The sequence below is a fragment of the Pogona vitticeps genome, chromosome 1 (genome assembly GCF_051106095.1).
Source record: "Pogona vitticeps strain Pit_001003342236 chromosome 1, PviZW2.1, whole genome shotgun sequence".
NCBI lineage: Eukaryota > Metazoa > Chordata > Lepidosauria > Squamata > Agamidae > Pogona > Pogona vitticeps.
Window position 1 is genome coordinate 115,726,911 of NC_135783.1, and position 21,105 is coordinate 115,748,015.

The 21,105-nt window shown below is 38.8% G+C and overlaps 1 protein-coding gene across 50 annotated transcripts in view; it reads right to left on the minus strand.

Moving 5' to 3' along the window:
• Positions 1-21,105, minus strand: part of RIMS1 (regulating synaptic membrane exocytosis 1) — a 324,125-nt gene that overhangs the window by 26,490 nt on the left and 276,530 nt on the right. For all 50 annotated transcript variants that reach the window (XM_072999690.2, XM_078385861.1, XM_072999957.2 and 47 more), the window contains one exon: positions 14,866-15,101. In XM_072999690.2, the coding sequence (XP_072855791.2) occupies positions 14,866-15,101 (236 nt within the window). The remainder of the gene's footprint in view (positions 1-14,865; positions 15,102-21,105) is intronic.

A 21,105-nucleotide genomic window follows, 5' to 3' on the forward strand; every position in this document is an offset into this window, starting at 1 on the left:
TATAATATAATATAATATAATATAATATAATATAATATAATATAATATAATATAATATAATATAATACAATACAATACAATACAATACAATACAATACAATATGTAACATTATGGCTAAAATCCTGTTGCTTAGCATAGTAAGTCATAACTAGAGTAGGACCATTTGAATCAATGGAACTTCTGGAGGAGATGACTCACCACATCTGCACAAATTCAAATATGTCTACTGTAATTGTGACTTACTACACTAAGCTACAGGATTTCAGCCAATATGATAGAATACAACATACAATAAGATAACGGAGGAGGCTTCACTAGCCAATTAGTTCTGATGACAGATATGTGAAAGATCTCTGATTAAAACATTAAAATGTCTCCCCATCTGAGCATGTCGTTAGCAATATACATTCTTGTCTATCCATTAAGTTAATGCTTATTTTGTTGATCTAAATTCTGTTACCTTTTATATGTTAAGTTACAAATCTAATCATATAGCAAGCAGCATATTTTGCCATGTATAAGACTGAAGTAACATTCATCAGTTCTGAACACAGATATGGGTCTGTCATTGCAATTCATTGTTGTGTACCTAAAGTTGTGCCTACATCACTGTTATAAAATTCCTGAGCTGCTACAATAAAAGATCTCAAGGTAAGACACAGATACCACATCAAGAAAAGTAGGGTCAATATTTGGCTGTTTTTTTTAACCATAGTGCTTCTGATGCCAACTACAGTGGTGCCTCGCACAACGGGCGCCTCGTAGAGCGATGAATTCGCTCTACGAGGCCGTTTTTGCGATCGCAAATGCGATCGCAAAACGGTGCCCGTATAGGTGGGAAATCGCAGAACAAAGGTCGGTAAGCTGCTCGCTTACCGACCTTCGCTTTGCGACCCGACAATCAGCTGTTCTGCGGCTTCAAAATGGCCGCTGGAACAGCCGAAAGGGGCTGGGGCGCAGCGTTTTCGTGCCCTTGGTAAGCAAGGGGAGCGCGCAAAAACGCTGCGGAAGTCCCGAAATGGCTGCGCGCAACCATTTCGGGGCTTCTGGCAGCGTTTTTGCACGCTCCCCTTGCTTACCAAGGGCGCGAAAACGCTGCGCCCCGGCCCCTTTTGGCTGTTCCAGTGGCCATTTTGGACCCCCCGGACAGGTGATGGCAGCCATTTTGGCGCCCTCGTTGTGCGAGGGGAGGGTGCGAAAATGGCTGCCGGCCTCTGGGAAACATCGCACAACGGTGAGTATTCTATGGCATTGGAACGCATTAAACACTGTTTAATGCGTTCCAATGCGTTTTTGTGTTCCGTAGTGCGATGTTTCCCACAGCGAAGGTTAATCCGGAACGGATTAACCTCGCTGTACGGGGCACCACTGTATATTGTAAATATGTGAGCCCTAAAAACTACAGTGATAACTACACAACCTTCTACATGTATACATAAGGAAAGACATCCACTACTGTGTATCTACCACTTCTATAGAACACAGATACAACTAAACCAATTTTGCCTTCCCAACTTTGAATTGTATCACTATTTTACCCACATTGATGTGAGGATAAAACATTATTCCAGTATTTATTTATTTATTTATTTATTTAACTTATATGCCACCCACTCTACCCAAGAGTTTCTGGGTGGCTTACAACAATTAAAATACAATAAAAATACAATAAAAAAATAAAACAATTAAAATAAAATTAAAATAGTATTTATGCACTGTATCTCTTCTTTCTTTTTTAAAGAGATATTCTAGCTGGCACTGTCGCATTTAAGCAAGCTTTAAACACCTCATTCTGCCAAGAGTAATTCATTTCTAGATGTCCCTGTGTCATAAAAGAAAACCATCTATCTAGGATTTTTTTTATCACATACACATGATCTTCAGAAGCTTCTGCAAATACTGACCAAGACTGCTGAAGTTCTCAGCAAGGTTCAGGTAAAAAATGTCTGAATTGTTGTTAGGGCAGTTTTAATTTGAGGTTATAGAACACTTATTTATTTTAATCAGTTTACCTGTTCTTAGATTTCTTTCTTTTGTAATGAAGCTTCAGATATAATCATGATGATTTAAAGGTGACAGCTTATGCCTTTTTTTAAAAAAATGTGCCTACCTGTAAAAATGTAACTGAAACATATGCAGTGTTTTGAGCCTATCCTGGCTGCCACGAGTCCAGGTATAGAAACAAAATAGTGGAACACCTGAAAATGTGCAACAGTAAGGAGGAAACGAATACTCTAATGTTCTCTTCCCTTGACCAAAATAAAATAAAATAAAAAATTCATCACATTGAAAGGATCTGCTAAAAAAACTGTGCCAACTGCTGCGAGATATTTTGCTCCTGTACAAGAACAAAAACACTCTCTCCTCCTTTGCAAGCCTAGAATGAGACACTCATTAGGCCCATTAGGAAGAAACTAAATTTGGCGGCGGACGACACTGGAAATTATAGGCCCGTTGCCAATGTTTCTTTCCTTAGCAAAGTGGTTGAGAGGGTGGTGGCAGATCAGCTCCAGGTGCTCTTGGACGAAACCAACGCTGTGGACCCATTTCAGTCGGGCTTCAGGCTGCGCTATGGTACAGAGATGGCACTGGTCGCACTGCTGGATGACCTGTTGAGGGAGGCCGATGGGGCCAATATGTCCTTGTTGGTCCTCCTCGATATCTTTGTATTTTTATACATGTTATTTTGATGTGATTTAACCTATGTAAGCCACCCCGAGTAGACGCAGTCTAGAAGGGCGGGGTAAAAATCGAATAAATAAATAAATAAATAAATAGAAGCTGCTGATCTTGTAAATTTCTGTGGTCAGTTTTGCTTTGTGAAGGAGGGAGTGCTTTCCCCCACACAACTTCTCTCTTTCTCTGCTGGCTTGTAAATTTACTCTCAGCGGTGTGTCTCCCCTTTACTGGCTTGGCTTCTGGAGCCCTCACTCTCTCTCCTTCACTATCACCACCAGCCTGTTTGTGTGTATGTGCATGTGTGTATATGTATCTGTCTCCCCGCATGTGTGTTTGGCTGCAGTGAAAGTTTGCATTCTGATCTGATGTTGTTTTTTCCCCCCTGCCTGTCATGTCATACTATCACTATCACTACTACCACTTGGAAAGAAATAAAGCAAATTAAAAATAACCCACAGTAGCTGTGGTGAGTGGTTTTGGAGTCAGCCAGCATAAGGTAACAAATTTACATCAACGGAGGCATTCACATACGCCAAAACTATTAAAAATAAATTGATCTGACATATCTGTATTAAATCACCCTCTGGTAATCCAGTAAAATACCTCCCTTCTGATAAAAAACAACAACAACCACTTCAGATCATTGACGCAATGAAATTCGTATTAATACAAGTAAATATATTAATTAACTATATCTATGGATAAGAGGAGGAAATGGCAGTATACATGTTCCCTTGTCAATTTTTCATGTTATTCCGATTTCACACATTTCTACTATAATTAGTAGTTAAATAAGTGATGTAAAAGTAGTATCACTTACAGGCAAAAGTACTGCTTGTATAAATTAAAAAGTTACGTGAAAATCATGTATCTTTTCATGCATTAATAATATTTTCAGCTAAAATCACTCTGCCACAATGCATATAGTTCTGTTTCCACATTTAGACTGAAGAGGTTCAGCCAAACTGTTGTACAGTATAAGCATTCTTGGGTGTTCATCACTGGACAATGCAATTTCTGCCTCTATACCCTAGGATTCTGCAGGCTTGATTGATGATTTCTCCCTTTACTGCACTGTCCCCATGGTAGAAATTTCAGTATGGAGAAGATGTATGACATTCTCTGTCACTGCGAGTAAATTCTACCCTCAGAAGCAACTGGGGAGTCAATTCAGCTTGCAGAATCAGCTTTCTTCTCCCCCTGGACAGGGGGAGTGGATATGCAGAGAGTCAACAGAGTCCTCCAGTTGCTGACCACAGTGGCTGGTCAGTCATTTACTTTTTTAAGCAGTGCTTTTCAACATGAACCTACAGCTGCAAAGAACAGCCCATTTTTTCCCTTTTGAGACAAAGCTGGGAGGCTGTAGGTCAAAGCAAAATACTTCACATCCCTCAATTTTTTTCAGAGGGAGAGCAGGACAAAAAGCAAGCAAGCAAACAAAAGCCTCCATCAATAAGGTCAGTGCAGGTGCCCATCAGTTAAGAGGGAGAGTCACAGAGACAGCACAGGTTATCTTACAACCACCACTCCTCACAATGAAAGTGCTGTACAATTGCATTAGAAATGATAGAAACCCTTCCAAGACTCCTGGGGCCTTGGAAATACCACTCATTTCTTCTACAATGTGGCACTAGACATAGCACTTTCTGTGTATGATGCAGAAAAGTCTTTAAAAGGATACTATGCAGCATTCTGAATTTAATTCTGGATTATATTCCTTGTACTGTATTTTCTTGAAGCCACAGCAAACCTTGTTATGGTACACTGCACACACAAAATGTAGAAATTCAAGGATTCCCCCAGTTATCCAAATATGAGTCACAGAATTGCTGGATGTAGCACATAAGGAATGCATTGCTTACAAACCTAACAGCTGGACTCTCAATGATTTTATGAAGGTAAGTAATTCATTACCAGACTGTTTGAACTAACTAGTTTTACAGAAGAATATGATTAGCGTGAATACTATCTCCATGGACATTCTGGATAGGGAAGCAATGCTGGGCAGCGATGGGCCATATGTGTGATGTTATAGATGCTGACTCTCCCCTTAAACACAATCACATACATACTCTCTCCACATACACACAGACACTTCCCATGAACAAAAACCATTCCCCCCACCCTTCAGAATGCATACATCTCCTTTTCCTTCTCTGTATCAACACAGAGGCCCCCCTTCCCCTCTCCTTAGGAAAGTTAGTGAAAAGCTAGAGGAAGACAACTCTGGCCGCTGTGCTCTCTATGAGAAGCTCCTTGAGATCACCCAGCCATGCTCAAAGGGTTAGCCACTAAGGAGCTCCCTTGCTGTCTTGATTGTTGATTACTAAGCTTCCTAGAACAGGCCACTTTTCTTTCAAGAAGAATCTAGAAAGATGATTTGCGTGGGATAAGTCCACTACAGTACATAGGATAGTGAGCTTGGATCTCAGTGAGTAGGAGGGTTGAACAAAAAGGTGGAGGTGTGTTTTTTTTTGTTTCCTTTTGTTCTTGTGTTTTGCTTTTCTGATATCTTTATAATGCTCTGTTTTAAATTTAGACTGATGCAATGAAGATGGCATCCCTATGGTACACTCTCAAGCTGGCTGTAAAAACAGTTCAGTTCATATTTTTATAGGGATCTGTTTCTTCTCACTCTGCTGGACCCTAAGAGAACAGAGAACAGAAGGAGGAGTAATGGAGCAAGGATGCCATGCTTGGAGTAAAGATTTTAGTGCAAGGATGCCAAGCTTATAGTACAGGCTCTCCAATCATAAATTATAATGAAGCTTTAAGCCAGCAAATTTCCAGAATGAAACAAGCACAAGTTAGCTTTATGAGCTTGGAAAGGTACCAAAGTTCCAGCTGACACAAAGGACTGGAGGAAAGATGGCATTAGAATACAGTACAAGCAAATTAATGCATTCCCCCCCCCCAAGAAAAGTAAACAAGGAGCAAAAACCTGATTTTTAAAAACTTAATACATAAAGACACACTATGTCTTGCTTTTCCCCCCAGAAATAATCTATGGGTATTCTCTGTTGCGCTTTTCTCTTTTTCAATATGCTAGGTAATGTGTCAAAAATATACCAAAAGTAAGTCTTTGCACGAAAGTGCAGTGATAACATCATTGTTCAGATAGGCAAGTTTCAATAATATGTAAATAGCAATTGGGTAGAATTCAGATATGTTTACAAAGAGATTGCAATTTGTGTTTCAGTGCATCTTCTCATACTGGTTTAAGAACTGTAGCAACAAAGAAAAGAAACTTAAAAAGCTGATATACAATAATCTTCTAAGCATTTATCCCAAAAGATGTTTTCAACAACTTGAACTTACTTTTTGTGTAACAAGAAATGTTCGAAATCATACCAGGTATTTATTTACATGAAGTGATTAAAAAAACAATTCTCTCGGTTTTCACAGAGGCTGTAACTCAGTTTCATGCCTTTGCTGAGATTCAGTTACACTAATAATTTAATATATAACTAGTTTATTTACCATCTTTGTGGCTTTAGATCAAGACACTATACCAATCCTGATTTTACTCACTGTACATTTCAGAAATTAAAGGTTTGAATATAATACAACATCTGAAACATTCCAAAGCAAGGTGAACAAAATACAGACTTACATGATAGGCATAAGCAAACTTAAATCTCAACTATATTAGTAAGCTTTCAAAAGGACTGAGAACATGGACCACATTTAAGCATACCTGGGCGGAGAATATGGTCTGGATTTCTTAGGCGGCCTTTTCTTAAACAGAAAAAAATCTGGCATGATGCAGCGTGGGGATGAAATGATCAAGCACTAACAGTCCCACAAATTCTTTTTGCTATACTTATGTTGCAGGTCATGAGAAAAAGGTACATCAACCTAATTGGAACGCTTTCTTCATATCATAATGCACAGATGTTTATGATTTTCAGTCAGTATTGTAAGGAAAACACAACCTTCATGAAAAATGCTGAAGTAATCTCTTTCTTCAGTTAAGACTCTAGGCTCAAGATTCATTGACCATGAACTTTAGCATCTACTCAATTTAGGACCAAAGACAGGAAAACAACCAGCATAAAACTCAAGAGAATTCAATATACCATTTCCAAATGTTGACTGTCACCCTCCAATACTCAAGGAAAGATACAAATCTTGTATGTATGGACAAAACCAGTACACTGTGTCTGCTCTCTACTCACTTTCTACTTTATGCTGATCAACATATTTATTTGTTGTGAAAATGTGCTCAGACTTCAAGTAAGCTGCCACCACTTTGATGAACAACACTGGTGGTCATGGACTCTAAAAAATTATATCCTGGATCAGACTGAAGTTGATTTAGCCCAACCTTTCCAGTCCCAAATAGGCCCATCCTAACTCCCCCTCCCAATTATATGGACCAACAAAACCTTGCAAGTCATAGCATCTGTAGGTGAGAAGTGGTATCATATTCAGCAGAATGAGGACAGGTTGCCCATCGTCTTTGCAAGAGCTGAATCAATGGCCACGATGCAGAAGTGTTACAAGAAGAATCACAGGCAGCAACGGAGTGGGTGGGTTGGGGAGAAAGTTTTTTGCATTAGAAAAAGACTAATCTTCCTTCCTCGTGCGTAAACCAAATAACATCAAAGTAATATATTATTGGACAGCATGAATGGCTTATAATAGTAAATAGGTTTAGTATTTTTCATTTCTGCAGAAAGTCCAGTGACGATTCAGCTAGAGATGTTTCACTTGGAAATGTTCTGAAAAAAAAATGACAACCACAATACAGAAGGCATGAACCAGTATCCTCTTAGGTCTTACATCTGTAAGCAGACCACCCAACTGTGGCTGCTGTTTAGAAAGTTGCAGTAGTGAGATTGTTTCAGTATCTCGAAGTCTTCCCCTGCCATGCTATATACCTGCAGATGGCTGGCAGCCTCAAACCCACTATTTTATCTATCATTAGCTATAACAGAGGTGGGCAAACTGGGAAACTGGAGGATCAAATATTCACTCCCAACCCCTGCTGCAAAGCTTGGAAATGACAGTTTGGGGGCTTTCTTTTTTTTGGTGACAGAATATTAGGGGACTTCCAAGATCTATGACCTACTTCTCCTGGAGATGTCCAGGATCAGAAATGTGGTTTTTAAAAAATTCCTGTTTTACCTTTTTAAATGGGAGGGGGGCTTGGAGTGATCTTAGGAGTTTCAAAAATGCCTCAAGGGGGGGTGCACATTGCCAAGCATATTATATAACAAGGGGGATGTGCAAAGGCCTCTACAACACCTCCTTAAGCTATACCTCCAAAATGCTTACTAGAAATCTGCCCTGGCTGGTGTACAAACAAGCAAGTCCTTCTCTTCTCCCATTTGCCTCACCTCTCCTTCCCCCACCCCCATTAGATATTTCCAAGCAGGCCATTTTCAAAAAAGATGTCGGTGTTCTGTGTCTCACATCTCCCAGCTATAAACTTGCCACATAGACTCAAATACTCTGCCGGACATATGGTTTTGGCAGAATTTTTCACCCACCCTTCTTCTTTAGGTTGAACTGCCACTGCTACTTTGTAAGCCCACAGGTTGGTCTGCTTTTCAGAAGAGCATCTCCTTGTTATACACACATATTTCTATTTCTGTGTGACTTGTTCATCCCTGTTTTTGAGAAGTCCTCTTTTGCTTCCTTACAGGGGAAGCAATCACCTGATTTCTTTACCACAGAAAACAATACCTCATGGTCACTGCTGGCTAGTGAAGGCAGTTGGAAAACAGTAAACGGCCATCCAAATGGAAGAGCAATCAAGAGAAGGGGGAGCACATACGCTTAGCCGGTGGTGGTGTGTGCTGGAGGCAATATACGCAGAAATAGACTTGAACAGCAGGACATCAACGTAGTGCTCGTGAAATGGCAAGCACTGCCCCATGTGGCTACAAGACGACACGACTGGCCCAGATCAGATATTAGTGACTATTTAGTAGTTTGTAGAAATTTGCTCCCTGAGGCAGAGCCTGATATGTTGTCCTCCCTGAGAAACAAATGATATCCCACATGTCTTCTCGGGTCACAAGGTATGTAGTACCTAGAGCCAGCAAAAGTTATTCCAATTCATAAGGTTAAAAAAATCCCACTAGGGGAGAGAAGTACCTTTCCCTGATTTTTGATACCTTTCCATGACAGCCCAATTCTGCTACCGGAAGCAGCCAGCATTCTCTGCCGAGTGGTAGGGCTGGCCCTGACTTGTAGCGTGCCTGCATAATGCTATAGGATCCAGCTGCTGCTCTGGCTGTCTCGAACAAAAGCTGGCTGATTAAGTACACAGTGTCCCCCTTCCTCTCCTCTACTGCCCAGCAGTATTTCCACAGAATTAGTGCATCTCACCTTACCAGCCACTACCAGTTATGGCAGAGGTTGGCTTCCGGGAAGACCCCATGCCCACTTCTGTAATAATCATAAAGAGACGTTACTAACATCAAACTGATGTCACTAAATCAAACAGGAAAGTATTTATTGGCAGCCGAAAGGGGGGAATTCTTTTCCCTTTAAAGATTTTTCCTGCAGCAAGCAATGGCAAGCACAAAGGAGTGCAATCTTGTAGAACTTTAAAAGTGCTTTTCTGCTTGTGCACACGCACACACGCACACAGAGGAAAGAATTAGATAATAACACTAACCCTGGAGGGCTGCTTTTGGTTTTGCAGTCCAAAATAGCTGCCATTCTTGGTAACCCTTTTAGACCTACGCAGATAGATCTGGAGTAGTCCGTTATGCAACTAGCTTAAGTGACCAAAAAAAGAGAAAAAGAAACACAAAGAAAAAGAAAAAAAGCAGAAACTCACAGAGAGAGTGAGATAATATGATTCAACCAAAGTTAAGCCTTTAAACGTTGCCTCCCACCAAAAAGGCTGCAACCACTGCAATTAGAAGGATTTAGAATTGTTTAGTTATTGGCTGCTGTGGGTTTTTCGGGCTCTTTGGCCGTGTTCTGAAGGCTGTGCTTCCTAACATTCCACCAATCTCTGTGGCCGGCATCTTCAGAGGACAGCAACCTGTGCTCGTGTTTAGTTATTGTTTAATCATGTCACTGTGCATCACCAAAGCATATAATGGGTTCAGTGGGGCCTACCTCTAGATACTGAGGTACAGAACTGCAATTAGAGAAATGCAATTTCAGTTCTATACCTCAGTACTTAGAAATAGGCCCCTCTGAACTGAATAAAGATGTAGTGTTTTGAACTGGGTAAGACTGTGCATTTTGTCTTGAAGGATTAACCAATTCAGCATCATCCTATATGCCACTAGAAAAACGAGTCCCATATAGTATATAAATCTAAAGAAAGACAGCATAAAGGATTGCTGGGGAAAGAAGCATTGTTAAGAAAGGAATGAGAAACGGTGCTTAAACTCACCTCCACCTATTTATTCACATTTCAAAGGTTCCCCTTTGGTACCATTCATTGCTCACGATAGATTCTGAAGTCAGAAATTAGCTTAGCAGGGAAAATTGAGGAGGAATATTTGAGGGGAAAAATCAGTGGGTTCAGGAGAAGTTAAGCCCCCTTTGCTCTCCTTTCTTAATCCTCCCTTGTAAGTGTGGATGGCACTTCAAGTTCACTGAGATAAGATCCATCCTCCAACACCACTCCAATAACATAAGAATGAAAAAAATCATATGGATGAAGGTGGTTGGTGTGATTCCTTCTTTCCTTGATAATGCATATTATCAAGTCTCCACTATGGTGCATCTCTGTTGTATAGTGAGCCCTTCCTTAAGGTTCCATCTAGATCGATTTGTGTATTACCAAGCACATAGACCTTTGGGTGTCTTTCTAACTTAGGGATCCCCCCCCAAAAAGTGAGGATGCCAATGGACACTGTAAACAATCTGTGTGACTGACCAGTAAGTGTCAGATACAGATGTGCTGCCTATGGAACTACACACCTGCACTCAGGTATATATAGTTCTGCGTCATCAGTCCCAAACAGGACCTTGTTAATTGGATACCAACAAAGTATTCCAAAGTCACTGACTTGTGCTTTGAAGTTTCATACTCATTTGACATAAATTCTTTATGACACCCTTGCAGTTATAAAATAAGTTCAGTTATAAAGTAAAATAATCTTACTAATTCGTTTGAGTAACACAGATGCATACAGGGCCTAAGGATCATAATAATACAGTATTGGAAAAAAAAAATAACCAAATTTATTGCTGCAAAAAGCACTACTTAGCTCAAATTTCTTGTGCAGTGTTGGGATTTTCTCATTTCCCTATCTCTAGCTATAAATATTTTCAATCTCCTCTATTCCATTTTTTAAAAAGCCACTTTAAATTGGCATAATGACATTTTTAATTTCATATCTAGCAGTCTGGTTTTTCCCAGTGATCTCTTAAGGTATAAGGAGATCACTTTCATTTGAATAAGATCTGGATTTATTTCTATATGCATATTTGTGTTGTCTAATTCACAAAATTTCTCAATAGTACCTAAAGGAGTACTGTTTCTTCGCTTTTCAGATTGTTGTCTGGTTATTTTTACTGAGGTCATACACAGTAACTGTATGAATAATTTCTACATAGAAAACGATTCAGAGTTCTACTAAAGTCAGTGGACCTCACCATGTGTATATGTTTTGATTTGCATATGACTCAGGCACACCACATGGAACTTGCTGTGAGATTGCATTCAGAAATTGTATATTTGTCATACTTGTTACTACAGAAAATCTGTTTCATTTGTTTCGCAGCTGGTGGAGATCCATATGTAGAGCAGGATCCAAAGAACTGCTTTGACTCAAGCGAGTACAGTGGGATCTCCATGTCCTTACCTCCAACCAGTAGTCCTTTGACGGTGGAGAAAAATATATGAGAAGTCCATCTTCCCACAGCTAACATTCTTGTCACAGAGAGACAGGATGATTGCAAAAATGCTCATTGATCCTTAAGTATCAAGGGATGGAGTGCCCCATGATCTGGACTGACAGACATGAATCTATATTGAATATGAGTATAATTCACAGCTGGAGTCCAAACAGCAGAATCTTCAAAACTCAAACTGCTACAATTATTTATAATGGGATTTTAACTAACACATGTGGAAAAGCTTGTTTATTCCATTAATTTGTATCCCAAATGCAAACAAGGTGTAGAAAAATTCAGCATTAAACAGAAATATTATATTAGAGAGAGCTTAATATCCTGCAGCCACGCGGGCAGGCTACTTAAATCTCATTGAAATAAATTAGATTTAAGCAATGCCATAGCAACGTGTGGGACCACTGCTTTACTTATGAGCAAAATCTAATCAGTGTTAGTGAGATTCATACATATACTGGAGAGCTGGTTCAGACAAGTCCTTTCAATTACTGAACTAAATCCTTAAAATCCCCATATCTTTTATTGTAAATAATCCTTGGTCTCATAATTAGTTCTGTTGAAAGGATTACAGGCATTCAGTGGCATCCAGGTAGCTGAATAAATCTAATTAGTTCCCAACTTCTTGTAGTACTGTATGACCGGTATTAGGAGAAAACAGGATTGGCCCCATTGATTAATATTAATTTGCAATTCTCAAACATCTGAGCGTCTAGGTATATCATACCTTTCAGTATCTGTAGGTCCTAAGACTTCACAGAGTATGCAAGTGCATTACTGTATTTCCGATCCACAATTTGTCCTGCTGAATTCTTTATCAGTCTGACTTTACTCTTGAGAAAGCAAGCAAACTACCTTTCAGACAAAGAATTCCTCAAGAACTCAGAAACAGAGCTCACCTACAAAACTCTGTTGTTAGGTGGCCCAAATGCTGTGGACTGGACAAAAGAAGCTACACAAGTGGAGAAACCTGAGTAGTAACAACAAAGATCTATGAACACCAAGGTACCTGCTTACTTCCCCCAATTTCTGTTTTCACATACGGTTTCTTGACAGAAAATGTAAGAGACTGAGCCCAAAGTGTGATTGTCAGGAAACAGTAACCTCTCCCTCTTAGAGAGAGAGAGAGAAAGGGACGGAGGGAGAGAAAGAGGGAGAATCTATAAAAACCTGCTTACAAAAAAGATTTTAAAAAAACACATTATAAAGAGGATGAGCTTAAAACCAATTCTTGACCCTGATTTCTTAGAGGGGAACTAGAATGATGCCCATTCTCTTTTGTCTCATTTTAAACCCACTTACAGGTAAGGCTGAAGGACTGCAATCAGTCTTGGCTTCCAAACAATATACTGCAATCTTGCTAGTAACACTAAAATAAACTAAAATATATACCAAAGTTAATTCAAGACTCATAAGAAGCTTTCTGGATGCAAATTAATCAGTGTCCACAATATGCATTATAATGAACCTTTTAACCTCTATAACTGTGATCATTATAGCAGTATGTAGTACTAGATATCTGATGATTTAAACTGGGCATGGATTTGTGTGTGTGTGTGTGTATGTTAGCGTAATGATGTCTCTTTGTCATTCATATAACAACAGAGAATGTAGAAGAGCGATGTAAGAAAGAGGACTTGCTTGAGAAACTAGGCTGGACAAATCTGAGGTAAATTCCACTGAAATGAATGGGTCACTTCAGGTAAACATGTTTCACCCTCGAAAGTTAAGAGATTAGTAAGGATGGCATGTTGTCTATGTTTCCTCACTGCGGCTGCGGCGGCGACGATGACGACTATTACTACAAATGGGGCATCCAAAGATTACCAGATTGCACTTGATTTGCCAATCTTTCTGTAAGCAAAAATGTGACAACAACTTTATGATACAAAATCTCTGGAGGCTTGGGTGTCTCTTTAGCAGTAAGAAGCCTATGATATTCATTCTCTATCTTTCACCTCAGTCTTAATTCAGAACAGCATATATATGATTATCTTTGCACACTGGTTTTTACATATGCTATAGAAAGTTTAAATTTCTTCACAGACCAGAGTACCATGAGTACTAATCACCACCACCACAGTTCAGAAGACGTTTCAGATCAAGAGCAGTGTGACATTGGTGAAGGTGGGAGGGCTCCCTCTCCTCTTGCTGGACTTCTCTTATTACATAAAAGAACAACACTTTTCACATATCAATATTTATGTATCATACAACAGTGTACATGATCTATTTCAATAAAAACAAGATTATGTTTAGCATGAAATATACATCTATTTTACTTTCAGATATACGTGGAACACAGCTTCTCCACCTAGAAATAAATGTTGACTCACTCTGCCCCCCCCCCCATCTATTTTTTTCCTGGTTCCATCACTGTTACGCTTTGGATCATTGTCTCAAAATTATTTGGGACATTTCTGCCCGTATTATGAATATTTCACATAAAATGATTTTTGTTATATCACAGATTTCTTCTGACATATGTTGATCAGCACATCCAGGCACAGTATATATTTCCAACTTAAAAAAACAAACATAGATATTTGAGGTTGGAATTGGTATTGTAACAGCTTCATCTTATTTAACCCTACTAAACTAGAAAGAGGAAATGATCAGGAGAAATTGCAAATAAACACAAATATGGATGGAGGGAACACATAAAAATTCAATAAAACAAAACTAAAATATTTGACATACCTGCAGACAGTTTATCTTGATCATTAGCCAGAATCACAGTTCCTTATTCTCATTGAGCCCTATTCTTACATGAAGCTTTTTCTTTTCTTTTAAAAGTCATTTAAGGATTTTTGCTCTCATTAGATAGGAGAAGTCCCCTCACCAATTTTAATTATGATCCTTAAAACATGACTTCATTCTTCTTTTATCAGCTCTGTTCTTTCTTTAGGGGACAGAGAGGAGGCTTTTAAGATTTCTAAAGTATCAAGAAAGAACAGGAGCACTAAAAGCATGCAATGTAGCATTCTGCTACATTCTGATTAGCTCACTTCACTAAGCCTTTTCTTTAATTTAAAGAAAAGACTCAGCAACAGTTGTTTCATTTTTTTACTACATTTCTCTTCATCTGATTCATTTCACTCTTTTTTAAAAATGACTCATTACATTGTTATGCATCACAAATTTTTCAGTGGTTGTGATCGGCCTCTTTCTGATCATATGTGTACATCACAAAGGGTAGAACATGTGACTGTTCCATGCTTCTCTGATGAAAACCATATGCATGCACATGCAAAAAGCTGTTATACTTTGTCAAGAAATTGTTTCATCTCAACACGTAAATGATTTTGTGCATTCCACAAGCCATGTGCTTATACTGCACGTCTTCCACTCACCTGTTTGGCTAAGCTGGGATGTGCTTCTGCTCCGTCGTGAGACCATGGCCACCACTTTGGCACTAAGACTTGATCGTCTTTTCTTCCCACCTGTGCCAACCGTACCAACCGCAGTGTCGGATTGACTCCCATCATTATGTTCCAACTTATACACCTCTCCACTGACACTTGTGCTCTTTGTGATGGTTCTCCCTGAAGTCCCCATCCGTCTGCCTTGCATTTTAGGAGTAAAGGTACTATATTTATAAAGTAAAAACATACATGTACATTTAAATCATGTCTGTGTTTAACAAAAATTATAACTCTAAAAACATCAGATTGTCAAATTGTGTTGACCTAGACACATCTCAACTTTCGTTAAGTGTACTTAAGTATATTTATATTAGCAAAGTTCATGTTTCCCCATCTCAGTCCTAAACAGAAAGTAGTGTTCTGCTTTCAATTTCATACTTTAATTTTTGTCTTAATTCACTATATATGTCAAATTCCACCTGCTGGAGCATTGGAACAGACTGAACCTTGCCCTATAAGACATGTCTTTCACAATGAAGGGTGTGACAATATTATGTAATGTTAACAATTTTCCATCCTTTATTAATTTTAAAATGATCATATGGTGCGACAAATTTAAGAAACAATGGTATGACTCAATTATCGCATGTGTGTGTAATTTCTGTTTGATAGATGCTCTTTAGCAAAACAAGAATTGTAGTAAAACATAACTGAGCAGGCTTAATATAGGTTCAATATTTCTGATGAAACATTGAACCTACACTGTATGAGGAGAAATAATTATTTTTTTTTCAAAAGGAAGCCACACTGAACTCTTATTAAATAAAAAACACACACCATATTGTTATTTTTTTAAAAAAAATGTATCCTTAATAGCACATGCTTCCTCAAAATAGTTGAACCCAGCAAAGATAAAGTTGATGTGTTCTTAAGATTATGGCCTTAGAGCACAATGCTATAAATATCTACTCAAAAATACATTGCAGCTAGTTTAGTGAACTGACTTCTAATTAAGTGACTCAAAGCAAATCAGTATATGTTTATGCTGTAAATTGGTACCGTTCACTAACTCTGTTTAGATTTCTAATCCATCTATATCTAAGAGCACTTTCAGATGAGGCTTGAGCGCATCATGGCTCTTTTTTAACCCTTCTTTATTTTTCCACTGCTGCTTCGGCTTTCTATTTGGAAACTATTCTGATCAACTGGGCAGGCAAAAGCACTGAAATAAATGTACACGTGATATGCTTATGGTCAGAGCACTCAAATCTGGAATTGGGGCAAGGAAAGAAGTGGCAGGCCTCTGCTGTTTCCAAAACCATGATTATGGTGGCCGGGCAAGAGGTGAATGAAGTAGACTCCGGGTGCGACTTGTTGAGCTGATGGATCCTTCTTTTCCAAAATTGCTACCACAACCACTGAAATCCATTAGGAAGAGGAATGGAATCTCCCAGTTCCTCAAGCATAGCTGAAGGACCTCATCTGGGCCTTCTCGTGGAATCTGAAGGGTGTGTGATCAAGCAGATCCAAAAGCCATTGCCCCACCCCTACAAGCTGGTTTATGATTCATACCCACAGAGCTTTCTCTTTATAAAACTGAAGCAGATGCATTCCCTCTGTTGCTGATGCTTCTGTAACGTTCTAACTCCCACCCACCAACATGGATAACCTAGATGGTTGCACAAGGAGGTAAGGATTGCTTTATCAATTACTGAAACACAGCATAAGAATTATTTCCTCTACATGTCTTTGCAAACCCAGCTAAATGGGTCATATATTCAGGCCTAGACTCTGATAAATCAAACAGCTTTGGAACAAACACTGAAGACAGGTTTCGAATACTCTCATGGTAAAGAATTGATAGAAAGACCACATGATGCAACCTACAGAACATCTGCAATCAAATTTAAAAGCCACACATTTCGGTTTTTATTTTCACAGAAATTATCACCATCTAACTTATCTAGAAGTTGTGCTTTGAAAATAAGAAAAGAAGTGCAGGCACTAAAGCATAGATGTAATCATACTACTGATTCATCTCCATCTGGAGGGAGAGCTATAAAACACACTAAGAATAATCTACTCTTGAAGTCAAGGAGCAATGAATGATAGCAGAAAGCCTGGCAGAAATGCAAAAATATTAAAAAGTATTTTCCAGATGGAGTGACAAAACAAAAACAAAATATTCAAGAACACAAACCTGAAGCAAAGTTGAAATATCACCTATTACGTATGTCCCTAGTTCTCGTATGTCACCACAGTTGCTAATTGACACTAGTAAAACCTGAATCACTTTAGCTTTCCCACATCTAGTACGTAATTCATCAAAGTGAGCTAACAGTAAAACACTATAAGTAGAGCACTTGGATTGGATCAAAAGTCAGATCAATGTATAGGATGCTAAATTTTAAGTGGCAATTTTCTGCACAGCCTTTGATAACTATGGCACCAGAAACTGTTGGTGACATTCCTGCAGGTTTTAATGAGTATTCCATGAACTGATTTTAGCATGGATGTAAATCTTGCAATTTCTCATTCTTGGAGAGAAGGGCAGGGGGAGTTCCCCTTTCCCCGCCCAGTGAGATTTCTCTGCACAAGGTTTTGTTCCAAGAAATCTTGCAGAAAATACCATAGGATTTTTCTGACACTTTATGGTCAGTTTCTTTGCAACAAACATCCCTATTGTGCAGCGTTATTACAATTCCTACACAGAATGACATCTTTTCTATGCAGGTTTCACCCTGAAAAAGCAGAAGAAACAGCCAACTGCACTAGATTGTTACCGTACATTTCCTCCACAGAATGGCATCTTTCTTACACAGGTTTCACTGGAAAGGACCTTACATTTATGCAGTTTCCTGTGCAGAATAATAGAGGAGAAATAGGGCCAGGGGCAGGAAAGAAGAGTGGGGTCTTGTTTTCCCAGAAAGCCAATGAATCTTGCTCACATAGGGCGAAGTATCATCAGGGAGTCTCAACACAGGGAGACGCGGAATGTCATTGAGAACAAGAAATTTTTAAATGACACACCCCTACCTTAAGTATATTCATGAATTAATGGCAGGGGACATCAGATCCGATGGGTAACAGGTCGATATTTCATTAGGATACCCACTGCAACAACATACTGTACCATGAAGCACCAGCCTGTTAATTCTTCCTACTCAAAGTCCAGATGATGAGGCCGAAGAGGGAAACCACACAAAGAGAGGGAACATCTATACCCAGGCTACAGAATAGTTACATTGGAATAAGTGGAATCCTGTGATCCTTGAAGGCACTAAAATCAACTTGACACCTACATTCCTTGGTTAAAATATTTTGTGAACCTGCAAACAAATGAAGAACCAGAAGTAGCAGGAGCGGAAGTAGTAGTAATAGTAGTAGTATGAAGGTCTTTTTAAAAATACCATTAGTATGCACTCACTGGCAATGTCAATTTAATTTTATTTCTCTAATCAAATATATGTTTGAAACCAAGGACATTCTCTTTGAGAACATTCTGTTTAATCTTGCCTGCATAAATCTAAACACCCTAAGGAACTGTTCCACATTGCCAAAGGGATACTTCCCCATAAATTAAATGATAAAGTCAGATAACATCTGATATCTACATATTAGTGTCTACAGATATTACATAGAATTGTAATGCAATTCAATGCACACCTACTCAGAAGTAAGTTTTGTTTTGGTTCAGTAAGACTGCAATCAAAAATTTAAAAGATATACACTCCGTGTGTGGATAGTCTGGACAAAATTATAGAGAAAATTATAGCTTGACTTATTAGAAATGTTGTTGAACTCAAAACAGGCAGTGCAAATGACAAGAGTTATGCAAATTAACAATTCATTAATAGTATTGAAGCAACAGCTGATGTGTAAAATGTTCATGGGCAGATAGAGGCTATAATCAGTCAGAAGAATCCATTCAGAACACTTTCAAGTACTGTTGGCTTAAATGGGAGAAATCAAACCAACTAACCAAACATTTTTTCTAATGAACTTCCTATCTGAAGATGTGTACCAGTGAATTAATTAGAAAAACATTAACAGAGGAAAGTTTATTTATTTAACTTACATGCCATCCACACTACCCAAATGTCTCTGGTTGGCTTACAACAATTTGAATACAATAAAAAGATAAAACAATTAAAATACAATTAAAAATACAGTGCTCTAAAAATTGCCATCAGGACCCATATTGATATTATCTCAATTAAAAATCTTCTGCAACAGCATCTGCGCCAGACAAATCTCCCTCGGAATGGTGTTTCATAGTCTGGGGGCAGCTGCCAAAAAGGCCCTTTGTCTACAAGCCATACCTCTTACCTCCTTGAGGGATGGCTTTTTCAGGAGGGCCCCTTGGCTAGATGTTATTTCATGTCTATTAGAACTAGACGAATGTGACTATATAGTAAACACATACCCTATGGCAACTCATTATAACTTTCATCTTTCCAATAGCTTTGGCTAAAACTGTTATCAATTACCGTATTTTTCACGCCATTAGATGCACCTCTCCATAAGACGCACCACATTTTTAGGAGAAGAAAACAGGAAAAAAAATAATCTGTTTTCTTCGCTCCATAAGACGCACAGACTTTCCACCCCCCTGTTTTGTGGGGAAAATAGTGCGTCTTATAGTGTGAAAAATACGGTATGTATTCTTGAAGGCTTTCACATGCCGGGATCCAATGGTTGTTGTAGGTTTTTCGGACTGTTTGGCCATGTTCTGAAGGTTTTTCTTCCTAACGTTTCGCTAGTCTCTGTGGCCGGCATCTTCAGAGGACAGGAGTTAGAACTCTGTCAGATAGTCAGAGTTCTATAGAACTTCACGAACTTCATAGAAATTCATGAATTTCCTAAGTATAGCAAAGACACTCCCTATATTTGGATCCCAGTGTACACCACACTATAATGTATGAGTGATTTTCTAAAATACTACAGGTGTACTTTGGTTTACAAATTTAATGCGTTCTCCAGGATGTTACGTAATGCAAAAAAATTTGTAAACCAAAATGTGGTTTGCCATAGGAACAGGGTGGCACTATAAACCTCCAGGCACAATGAATCCTGGGGAAACTTGCCTAATATTGCAAAAAGAAAAAAATTGCAAACCGAGGCATTATTTTCAATGGATTTCCGTTCATAAACAGAAAATTACGTCAACCGAGGCATTCGTAAACCGAGGTACTAATGTAGATTGGTTTACATACAAATGTCTTATGGCAGCTCTGAAGGAGGAATGGTGAAGCTGTTAAGAAGCATTTATGTCATATGCATTCTATCTATATGATGTGACCATTCATATTTTTATATAAAGAAATTACCCACAGAGGAGCAAATGTGTGCAGAATCACACTGTTTTGATTGCTATCACTATTGTTGTGATCATCAAGCCAAAGACATCCGAATAACAACAAAATAAAGGAAAGCGGGGGAGAAATAGCTGATTCGATTCCTGGTACTTTTAATCAGAGTTAGGAATGCTCTGATCTTTGCTGGTTTGAAATAACAATTCAGCAATTGAGTTGTACTATAATACATCCTGTTGGCACTAGTACTGAAGAGCAACAAATAGTTGTATTTTGTAGGATAGAGACAGAATGCAGTCAACATGAAGGTACTATTTTATAGCTAATTCTTGCTCCATATCTTTAAATATATATGATAAAGGAATAAGAAGAGTACAGTACTACTTTCCTTTCTGTTTGAATCTTACCAGGATCAAAGAATAAAATCAAAAACATGTTACATGGACATGGCACATCAGGTATTGGTTTTGGAAACAATACCTTTAAAGAGAGCTTACCTAGACCGACTGCAGGATTGGCTAGAGGCCAAGAATATCACGGACCAAGAACAAATTGGTTTTACAAGGAATTAAGAACATAAGAACATAAGAAGAGCCCTGCTGGATCAGGCCAAGGGCCCACCCAGTCCAGCTTCCTATATCTCACAGAGGCTCCATCAAATGCCTCCGGGAGCACACAAGACAAGTAGACACCTGTCTCCTGATACCCCTCCCCTGCACCTGGCATTTTGAGGTACCTTCCTTTTAAGCCTGGAGATAATACCTCCCTATCATGGCTTGTAACCTGCGATGGACTTTTCCTCTATTAATTTGTCCAATCTAGGCCAGATGTCTTCACCACACCATGTGGCAAGTAGTTCCACAGACTAAGAACATGCTGGGTAAAGAAAGATTTTCTTTTGTCTGCTCTCAAG